This window comes from Phoenix dactylifera, chromosome 16, assembly GCF_051530095.1.
Source record: "Phoenix dactylifera cultivar Ajwa chromosome 16, Ajwa_hap1_PhDact_Kaust_v1.1, whole genome shotgun sequence".
NCBI lineage: Eukaryota > Viridiplantae > Streptophyta > Magnoliopsida > Arecales > Arecaceae > Phoenix > Phoenix dactylifera.
The window spans coordinates 12,217,365-12,228,787 of record NC_143205.1 but is presented as its reverse complement, the minus strand read 5'-3'; the positions used below and the strand labels follow the sequence as shown (position 1 = coordinate 12,228,787).

At 48.7% G+C, this 11,423-nt stretch overlaps 1 protein-coding gene across 1 annotated transcript; it reads left to right on the top strand.

The window, feature by feature from the left end:
- The first annotated feature begins 6,847 nt into the window (after positions 1-6,847).
- LOC149751120 (uncharacterized) lies at positions 6,848-8,125 on the top strand. Its single transcript, XM_089927671.1, has 2 exons — positions 6,848-7,270; positions 7,343-8,125. The coding sequence occupies exons 1-2, from the start codon at positions 6,848-6,850 to the stop codon at positions 8,123-8,125; spliced, it is 1,206 nt and encodes a 401-aa protein (XP_089783797.1).
- Positions 8,126-11,423: the final 3,298 nt, after the last annotated feature.

The following is an 11,423-nucleotide window of genomic DNA, read 5'->3' as shown; positions in this document are numbered from 1 at the left end:
TCCCTATGACCGAGAAGCACGGAGTGATTTATGGGTGGGATACGCAGGTTGCTACCATATCAACCAGTGTATAGTCGTGAACTACTTGGCGGCAAGCTTTGACCCTCATGTATATATTGCATTCTCGGAAGATTTTTAGATAAGTTATCTTTCGATTCTCTTATGTTGTTTCTCTGCTCCTCTTAGGCTTCCTCCTATTCCTTAAGAGTCATGTTTGACTTAGGCACCAAAGGATCCCCCACCAAATACACTTCACTAGGCGAACTTCTTTGTTTTTATTGTTTCAAGTCGAAATAATGTTAGAGCCCCGGTTGAAGCAGTTTCTCCTCCATCCAACGCCAACTTATAGGCGCTCGACGCCGAGATCATCATCGATTGAGCGCAGCAGCCACCAGACCATCACCATGGAGGCATGCAGCGACCCCATCCGAACTTTTTAATTCTAATGGTAGACGAGTCGAGATCTCCGGTGACCTCGTTAACTTGGTGTTTGGGTCAAGTCGGTTTCCAATGGCAACAAGACATAAGTTAGCTTAAATAAGTGACCTTTAGAGCATACACTCTACTTGGAAGGGAGTGGTTGAATCGAAATAACCAATATATAGATATAGAGATCAATAATTTATAATATCCTACCAAAAATATGCCATAGATTTAGAGATTTATAAATTAGTAAATAAATTATCATAGTCATGTCTATGAGAGAGAAATATACCAAGAAAGAAACGAAAAAAGTAAACGAGATTTACTAATAGTTAGTGATGTGAAATAGAAATTTACTAAATTGAGCTCTCCACACTACATGGACTTTCGTATTAATAATATCATATGATTTTTTTTATTTTGGATACTAATTAGGGCTCTTATAACTAATACAAGATGAAGATATTATGACCAAAATTTTGTTATAAGTGAGCATTATATTATCTGTTCCATTAATGATAAGTGATTATGTGTAATAGATAATGGAGTATCTTGTTGTCATTAATATTAGGTGTCAATGAACTTATAGAATTGACATAATCACACTTGATAATATTTTCTAGCTACAATATACAAGTATTATACTTATCTATATTGATATTACCATGACAATTTAGATATTTGATAGGTATTCCTACTTGGCCATCATTAAAGTTCATTACTTAATGTGCAATAGAAACTTGGCTATCGAAGCATTCTATTTATCATAATTTACTATATTATCTTATAACATTTAAAGAAAAAAAAGGGTACCCTGCACGTCGCTAGGGTTGACATTATTGATATTAGCATTAATGATGAAAGTTTTTTCACGAAGGATCAGCCTTGTGCAAAGTTCTCCATTTACTATATAAATACCAGTATTAATGATAAGAGTTTTTGTTTAGCCATTATTAAAGTTAATTACTTTATACGTACTAGGAATTTAGTTATTGAATCCATCCATTTGTTATCATTTAATATATTTCTATATTGCATTTCAAAAATAGTCAAAAAAAACTGTATCCTATGCATAATGCGGCTTATACACTAATATATATGTATCGTGCACATCTTCATAAATTATGCACATCTCAATGCGCACATGCGGCATAAGGGGCCAAGGCAAGTGAGGACCGACCTTGCACTACACAAAAATCAGGCATTGCTGATGCTTATCATTGCCTATACCGACGCTTATAAGTGTCGTTAGTTTTATTAGCAATACTTTATAAAGCGTTGCAAAAGCATCGGCAATGTGAGCGTTGAAAAAAAATTACCAACACTGTTAGAAAGCATCACCATTGCCAAATATATTTTTTATGCATTGGTTAATAGCAATGCTAAATTGCGTCGCCAATTATATTTTTTATAACAATGCTTAAAGCGTCATTATAATTACTTTTTTTGAAAAAAAATTATTTTAAAAAATTTTAAAATTCTGTATACATATATATGCTAAACACATACTAAACAAAAGTCAGATTATTCGAAATATTCATATTGTCAAATATGATTACATTTACATTGCCCATTGATATTTACAATGTGCTTCTAAATAAATAGTCCAAAAGCTATCGGGGTCGATGGCATCATCATCATCTCTAGGAGTAGAGAAAGTATCAGGAACCTACAAGGAACGCTGACACCAATGTCATATTCTAATCTTCTTCTACATTTTCTCGTGTTTCTCGTTCGACTCTTAGCTCTGCAGAATCTATGACATCATCGCACAATATTTGTAGAATTTTGAGTTTTCTGGCCACAAGAAGTTCATAATATTCTCTTTCTGAAAGGACATACTAAATCCCTTCCCACCAAGGCCTCTCATGCATGTATCCCACTGTGTAGAGGTACTCCATTAAGAAAACTGACCAAGTTAATGCATTGAGCAAGGTCCAATCTTGATGTTTGTGGATAATATGGAAAAGAAAAAGAACAAAAATCTTTTAACATCCAATGTCCAAGCCACTAGAAATTTGATTAACAAGTAATCACTCATAAATAAGGAGACAAAGGAAGTGCACTTTAAGCATTTTGAGGCTAGCTTCGAGCCCTCGGACGAAAGCATTTGAAGATGTCGTCTTAGAGCCCGCATGAGGGAGACATGGATGACATCCATTAATAAATTCTGGACATTGCAGTTGAGCAACCCCACAAAATCATCAAATCCAAAGGGACTCAAAAACAATTGGACACTGAACGATCTTAATAAATTGTACATAAAGAATAAATAACTAATCGATTCCTCAAGAACAACAATATCCCTCGAGGATGGAAGCAGAGGCAGCACCCGGATCTCCTGAGATGACACAAAGGCCCGAGCATGGGCATAGTCACAGGAATCGCTGGAAGAGTCGGCATCCTCAGAGAGGTTAGAGTCTAACCTGCTAACCACCAACCAGCGCATCACTATCTCTCGTCATGGCCTCTTCGGATCCCAGATCCACCCTCTCTTTAGCAATGCTACTCTCCTTCATGTTCCCTTGGCTATGAGACTTGCTCCTTCTGATTCTTTACAGCATGAGCAATGAAATCCTAGAAAGCAATCCATTTGCCTTTAGAATCGAAAGCCCCCTCCTCGGATTTCATACAAGAGGGGAGGGGGGCTTCGAATCGGCATTGAAGAGGAGGAAAAGGGGGCTAGGGCTGATGGAAAATAAGGGATGGTGGGTTGGGATTAGATTTTAAAGGGGGACATGACGCATATAAGTATCATCTTAATTCACCTATTATGCAGCCATTGTTATGATTACATATCAAGGATTATAGAGACTGTAATTGTCACACACACACACACACACATATGTATGTATGTACGTACGTGTGCGTGTGTGTCTATATATATATATACACCAATACTTCCCTACATGGATGACTCTCCATGGGTTTGATACATTGACTCTTTTACATATATAAACACTCATATCAATAAGAGATGGCCGATAAGATTTGGGTTGTTGATCGATACACGATACTTCTCTCCTTAACACATGTATATACAAATACATATATCTATTATATGTAACTAAAATAGAGGCTTAGCTTATGCTGAGTTTTCCATTCATCATATATTGTTATTAATACAATCTTAATTTTGGATTAAAAAAATTGGACTCTTGTTTAATATGGTCCTTTATTTTGGACCGCACTAATAATATTTTTAATATAATTTATTACTTTGGATAATAAGTAGGGCTCTTATTTAATACTATCTTTTATTTTGGATAATCTATTATATATCTAAAACAACCATAGTAGATCATCAAACTCTCTACTCTTGATGAGAAGTGAACATAGTTACCAAATTTCGTTTGCTCTTAATAAATTTATAAAATCTTACTATCTGGCCCTATAGTTTATGTAAAGGTTTGATGGTGAGTCCTACGAGAGAAAAGTTATGGTGGAGCGGACCTCCCATTAAACCTCCAACCCTCCTCCCCCACACCATACACCAAGCTGGCAAGTCCTATTCCTGTGCCATGCGATGTCCACTCCCAACACCCTCACGCGGCCCCGGAGCTACGAGTCCCTCCCTCTATCCTCGAAAGCCTATTCGGAGGCCAACACTGTGGCTCACAGTGAACCAAATGGGTGCTCATTGGGTCTTTATCATTGGAAATCTTGTGCTTTCTGGATAGCTTGTAATCCATTTCTAAAGTTAATAAAATCTTGTCTGTTATGTTGTCTGTCCGGTACACCTACCTTTAGATGCCGGAGGTACGCCTTCCAGTGGTCCTAAATTTACATAAGAATGAGAGAGGTAATTGTTGCTGGAAATTGGACCCGGGGGCCGCCGCGAAGCCGGGGAAGGAGGAGCTCCGCTGCTACAGGGGGCGGACGGCGGTGCGCCGGCCGGCTGCGTCCTCCGCTGCGGGGGGGTGTGCAAGTCCTGCAAGGAAAACCGGTGGCCGGGCTCCCCGGCGCCGGCCCTCCGATGCCTAAGTCAGAGGGGGCAAGTATGTGGAGAGAGCAGGGAAGAGAGTATATGGAGAAGACAGCAAGAATATTTGGATAGGATAAAGAAGACGAAGAGGATGATGTCCTCAATTGTGTCTATGCTTCCCGGCGGGTTCAGTCCCGGGGATCTGTTTCCGTTTTTCGTTTGTTTTTCTTTTCCCTTGGTTCTCCCAGCTTCCCTTTTATAGGAGGGGATTACGTTACCTGGGAGGTAACCGGGGGATTTGTCCCTGTCTGTGATAATTGGGCACGATTTGGCCCATTTATGGCATAGTGGAGAACAGGGCCGAATCAGACCGGAATCAGGGAGTTGTCACGGTCGATCGGACCTGTTAGAGTGGTTGAACCGCCGGCCGTAGCGGGCCTGGGGTCTGTGGATGGTAAGTGCATTTATTACCGAATGAACCGGCGGTCAGGTAGAGCCATGCGCTCTGATGGTTCAGTGATCCGGAGATCGTCTTGGGCCGTGTTCATTAAATGACTGAGTGCATCGGAGGCTTGAGAGAGTCTCGTGCATTAATGGCAGGTCGTGCCGAATACCTGCGAAGATCTTATGCCTTGATGGCTTGGAGATAGTGGCAGGTCGCAAGCCGTAGGAGTTGTCAGTCCCTTGGACTTTAGGCGGAGGTTGAACATTTGGTTAAGGCATCGGCTCGGCAAGAGTGCCGAGCCGAGCTGGTCGCCCAATGGGGCGCCCTGTGGCGGGGTTGCTTCAAGTACTCCTGGTCGGCGCCCTTTAGGCGAGCACCTTCTAGCAGAGCGCCTTGGCGATGTCTTTGGTCGGCACTTTCTAACCGAGCAGCTTTGGGTAGGGCACCTCTTGGCGCGCGCTCTGGTCGACGCCCTCTAGTCGAGCGCCTTCCTGGTCGGCATCCTTCGGCCGAGCGGCTTTCCGGTCGGCGCTCTTCGGCCGAGCGCCTCTGTGGATATATGACTTAGGGTTTTTCCCCTAACACTACCCCCCGACTTCCGAGCTTCAGTTGGCTATCAGCTGGAGCGCGGGAAGTAGCTTTAATTGGGTCATCACGAATTCCGAAAATTTTGATTTACTGTGCGTTTTGAGTTATCGAACGCTTCGAGGTGCCTTTAATAGGCGGCGTCTCTTCTTTCCCGAAGAACCTCATTATTGGGACACCTTTTGCGAAGCGTCCTCGCGTCGTGGGCTCATGATGGGGCCGCACGATCTTCGATTGCGGATGCCTTTCCGCACGATCCGATGGGGCGCTTCGACATTCGAAGCGCTAGCCCTAATTAAATGCGTCGTTCTGTCTTTTAGGCCGACACGTGTTATCATCTAACCAGGACGCAGCGCTTTCTTCGCTGATCCGGGCCGTTGGGGAGGTCTATATAAACTCTCCCCCGGCCCCCTGTCCTCTTTCCATTGCCTTCTGCTTCCAGCTTCCTATTCTCCCAGTCTTCCTCAGACCGAAGTCCCTTTTCTCCGGCATCTTTCCCAGGTCCCCCTTCTTTTTGATTTCCCTCTCTTGTAATGGGTTCTTTGCCTAGCGAAGTAGTATCCACCATGAGTGTCCTGGAGGTCGAGATGACCGAAGAGTGGTTTTTCCCTCTTCACGGGTTCCATTTGGAACCCGCCAGGCGAAGGGATCGGGTAACCGATCCTCCGGTAGGCCGGATCGGAGTGCACTCGGAGTCACTCTGGGCCGGCCTCCGATTTCCTCTTCACAGCTTTGTGAATGAGTTGCTGGCGGTATGCCAGTTGGTCCCGGCGCAACTCACTCCAAATGCTTGGAGGACAGTGATGGGTTTCCTATCACTGTGTTTACTACAGGGGATTCCTACCTCTGTCAACGTCTTCCGGCGACTTTTTATTTTTAAGTCGAACCCGGGAGACGGGGAGTGGCTCTACATCGCCCTCCGGGTGGGTCGTCCACTTTTTCATGGTGCCCCCTCATCCATTCATGGTTGGAAGGAGAAATTCTTCTTCCTGGGTTCTGAACGGTCCTGGGGGTTTGACCCCAGGTGGAGGCCGGCCCAACTTAAATCCATCAACAGGCTCCCCCAGCTTTCTCCGCATGAGCAGGAGATCTTCGATACCATCCGCAGCCTTGGGGACGGGATTTTGCTGAACGGCCTCATTGGCGAGGACGCCCTGGTGAACGTGGGCTTGAGCTCGGCACGTCCTCAGGGTAAGGATAGTTACAGCAACTTCTTATTTCCTTATTGTTCTAATGTTCTAATTTTGCTCATCTTTGCAGACATCGCAAAAATGGTGACCAAGAGCGAAGTCCTTTACGCCCGCTTCCAGAAGAGGGCGGCCGAACTCTCAGGAGAACCGACCGAGCCGAGGAAGAAAGCAAAGACCTCGGCGAAGACCTCGACGACCACAACCGTTGAGGCGCGCGCTTCTCGCCCCGTGCGCCCTGAGGCTGGTCGAGGAGAGGGCGTGGGCTCTGGCGGAGCCACGATGGCACCTCCGTGTCCGGTGCCGATTTCGCAAGTCCCTGGTCGGCGGGAAGCTCCAAATTCCGACCAGGGAGGGAGGACCTCAACAGATCTGGCGCTCGCACGCCCCACCTCTACCACGCAGCGGTCCGGTCAGCCGTCTACTCGACCCCAATTCCCCAGCTCTGAGCCGGGGAATAGCCAAGAAGCAACGGGGTCGGCCGCACCCAGGCCAGCTGAGGTCGGTCTGGCGGATTCTTCGGGTCCTCAGGAGCGGGTGCCTTACGCTCATGGATGGGCTGTTTTCGAGGGCGACTCGGCCCTCGATAATGCACAAGTGGCGCGCGAAGTTCTTCGGGTCGCGCTGCTCCCGGCCGACCAGGCCAAAATTCGGTCCATGAACTACGGCGAGTTCATGGACTCCGCTATTTGCTCTTCCATCCGAGTAAGTCAGCTTTTATCTCTGTGCAAATTTGTGTTTCGGCTTAAAACTGTTTCTTACATGTCTCTCTTGCAGCGCCTCCACGAGACCGAGACGATGATTCACATCATCCAGGACTATCGGGACCGGGCCCGAAGGCATCAAAGGGGGCGCGAGGAGGCCGAAACAAAGTTCCTCGCGTCTGAGGCCGAGCAGAAAGTGCTTCAAGCGAAGCTAGGGGCGGCCGAAGACGAGGTTCGGACTCTGGTCGCCGAACTTGAAGAGGAGAAGGGCGCGCACTCTTTGACTAGGTCCGAAGTGCGCGCCGCGGAGGCCCGCCGGACGGAGGCCGAATCGTCGCTCGCTATACGCGAGCAGGAGGTGGGGGAGGCTCGAATAAAGGTCCGAGATCTCGAGATCCGTCTACTTGACGTGCAATCTCTGCTCGCGGATCGCGAAAGAGAAATAAAGATTTTGGAGCGGAAGGCCGCCTACCATGAGGCTCGGGAGAAGGAGGCCCGGGAGCAGGCCCAGGACGCCGTCAAGCTCTTTCGTGAATCGGAAGAGTTTCGCAACTTGATGAAAGAGGAAGGCGTCAATGGTCTCATCCAGGGCTTCAAGGACTTCCGCAATCAGTTGCGGCGACTTCTCCCAGATTTCGACCTTAGCCTGCTTCAACCAGGCGCTGGGGTCGAAAACCCAGAAACGGAGGCGGAGGTAGAGGTTCCAACCTCTGGCGGGACCGACCAGGAGGGTCAAGCTGAAGAAGGCGAGATCGTTCTCGAGGTCACCGAGGCAGCTCCTAAAGCCACCGTGGGGGCCTCGGCCGCAGTAGAGCCAGCTGTTCCTGAAGTCGCCGGGCCTGAGCCCTTGGTGTAGTTTCCCCTTTTTCCTATCTTCTTTTTCCTTTTTGTAAGCCGGAGCGGCCTCTATACTTTGTTAAGGCCGGGTCCGAGCTCTTGTACTAGGCCTCCGGGCTTTTTGAAATGAATATTCATGTGTGGAAACTTGTCTATTGTAGCTTAAGTTTCTCTGCTCGGATCTATTTTAGGTTCCGAGGATATGGGCTCCAGGGCCTGGCCTTAAGTTTTGGCTTGCCGAGCTCCATTGCTCGGTTCTTCGACCAATGGTATAGCAACGCATAGATAATGTAAAAAATATTAAATAAATGGGTACCTTGTACCGTATGCGTCCATGCGCCGAGGCGACTGAGGACACTTCTCTGCTCGGACTCCGTTCTTCGAGGACGTCGGCAGAGAAATCCAGAAGCAGAATGGGTACCTTGTACCGTATGCATCCTTGCGCCGAGGCGACTGAGGACACTTCTCTGCTCGGACTCCGTTCTTCGAGGACGTCGGCAGAGAAATCCAGAAGCAGAATGGGTACCTTGTACCGTATGCGTCCTTGCGCCGAGGCGACTGAGGACACTTCTCTGCTCGGACTCCGTTCTTCGAGGACGTCGGCAGAGAAATCCAGAAATGGAATAGCGGGCCGAGCTCGTTGGCTGAAGCCGGTAAAGAATGAGCCGAGCTCGCTTGGCCAATAAAGACAACATCCCAACGTATCGGGGCATCTCGGCCGAGGTCGGGGTAGGAGCACGAGCCGAGCTCGTCCGGTCAGAGAGGACCGCTACTCAATAGTCAATGGAGCACGAGCCGAGCTCGTCCGGTCAGAGAGGACCGCTACTCAATAATCGATGGAGCACGAGCCGAGCTCGTTCGGTCAGAGAGGACCGCTACTCAATAGTCAATGGAGCACGAGCCGAGCTCGTCCGGTCAGAGGACCGCTACTCAATAGTCGATGGAGCACGAGCCGAGCTCGTCCGGTCAGAGAGGACCGCTACTCAATAATCGATGGAGCACGAGCCGAGCTCGTCCGGTCAGAGAGGACCGCTACTCAATAATCGATGGAGCACGAGCCGAGCTCGTCCGGTCAGAGGACCGCTACTCAATAGTCGATGGAGCACGAGCCAAGCTCGTCCGGTCAGAGAGGACCGCTACTCAATAATCGATGGAGCACGAGCCGAGCTCGTCCGGTCAGAGAGGACCGCTACTCAATAATCGATGGAGCACGAGCCGAGCTCGTCCGGTCAGAGGACCGCTACTCAATAGTCGATGGAGCACGAGCCGAGCTCGTCCGGTCAGAGAGGACCGCTACTCAATAATCGATGGAGCACGAGCCGAGCTCGTCCATGGAGAGCGCACCATAAACTCATGGACATCTTCAGGGAGTCCACGCAGGTACTCCATCATCCCGAGGTATCAGGGCATCCCAACCGTGGTTAGGGAAGAATAAACCTGATGCCATGAGATAATCAAGAAAATTGGTGAGCTCGGAATAAGTTCGCAATCCATCAGTTTACCGTGAAATGAAATTTATAGAGTGAAATTCATAAGATGAAATTTAATGGTTGAATAATGAGGGACCCCTTAGGGTTCTACTGGTGGTACACGCGGAGATTTTCAGAGCTCCAGCTCCGCGGAATGGGAGTCCCATCTAGAGACTCCAATTGATAAGCTCCGGGTCGGCGAATGCGCGTGACTCGGTATGGTCCTTCCCAATTCGGGGCCAGCTTTCCTCGCTCAGTTGGTCGGGAGGTTTCAGCTCTTCTTAGGACAAGGTCCCCTGGTCTGAAAGATTTGACTTTGACCCTGGCGTTGTAGTACTGAGCTGTCTTTTGTTGGTACCTCGCCATACGCACTCGGGCGACCTCCCTTGTTTCCTCGATCAAGTCGAGGTTGCCTCTGAGCTGCGAAGAGTTGGAGCTAGCATCGTGGTGCTCGACTCTTGGAGAGGGGAGCCCAATCTCTAGTGGAATGACGGCCTCCGTCCCATATGTCAGGTTGAAGGGAGTCTCGCCGGTGGGGACGCGGAACGTAGTCCGGTAAGCCCACAGGACATTGTATAGGTCTTCGACCCATTGTCCTTTGGATTTGTCGAGCCTGGTTTTGAGACCCTGCAAAATAGTACGATTTGTTACCTCGGTTTCTCCGTTCGTCTGAGGATGCGCGACCGAGGTGAAGCGGTGGTCAATGCCAAGCTCGGAGCAGAACTCTCTGAAATGGATGTTGTCGAACTGGCGACCGTTGTCAGAGATAAGGATGCGGGGAAGCCCAAATCTGCAAACGATGGACTTCCAAACGAAATCCCGCATCTTCTGCTCGGTTATCCGGGCGAGGGGCTCAGCTTCCACCCACTTAGTGAAGTAGTCGATGGAGACGACCAGGAACTTCCTTTGCCCGGTGGCCAGAGGAAATGGCCCGAGGATGTCAATTCCCCACTGGGCAAAAGGCCAAGGGGAGCTGATAGAAGTCAAAAGAGCCGAGGGCCGGCGTTGAACGTTGGCGTTCCTTTGGCACCGGTCGCATCTCTTGACGAAATCCATAGCATCCTTCTGGAGTGTCGGCCAATAATACCCTTAGCGCAGAATTTTATAGGCCAAGGCTCGTCCTCCCAGATGGTTTCCACAAATTCCTTCGTGGACTTCGCGCAGGGCATAATTAGCTTCCGTTGGGCGAAGGCATCTGAGAAGGGGAGAGGTGAAGGATTTCCGATAGAGCTTTCCCTCGTATAGTATGTATCGGGTGGCGAGGCGCTTGATTCGGCGAGTCTCTCGTACATCAGCAGGGAGAGTTTCGTCTTGCAGATAGCTGATGAGTCCATCCATCCAGCTTGGCTCGAGCTCGGTTTAGAGGGTCTGCTCGGTCTCGTCCGTGCTGGACTTTTGGAGATATTCCAGGACTGCCTCTTTGGGAAGCTCGCTCATGCGAGAGGACGCCAGCTTTGATAGCTGGTCGGCCCTGAGATTCTCCGACCTGGCAATATGTTGAATGTGGAAAGAGTCCAAGGTCGAGGCGAGATCCCGTACCTTCTGGAGATACTTCTGCATGGTCGGGTCTCTAGCTTCGAAGTCGCCCACAATTTGGTTGACGACGAGCTGAGAATCACTGAAGGCCTTCAAGTCCTTCACTCCTAGCTCTTTGGCTAGCTTAAGCCCTGCGACGAGCGCTTCATACTCCGCCATATTATTGGAAGCAGGAAACTCGAGGCGCAGGGCCTGCTCGGCGACCACCCCCTCCGGGCTGGTGAGAATAAATCCTGCTCCACTACCCCCTGAGTTTGAAGAGCCATTGACATGTAGAGCCCATGTAAAACTCGGGGTCTGCTCCAGCGGTGG

What these genes read in the sequence shown, in the direction of transcription:
- LOC149751120 (XM_089927671.1), top strand. Translation starts at nt 6,848, where the DNA reads ATGGCACCTCCGTGTCCGGTGCCGATTTCGCAAGTCCCTGGTCGGCGG. An exon ending in CTATTTGCTCTTCCATCCGA is followed by an intron (nt 7,271 to 7,342) that starts GTAAGTCAGCTT and finishes TCTCTCTTGCAG; the next exon opens with CGCCTCCACGAGACCGAGAC.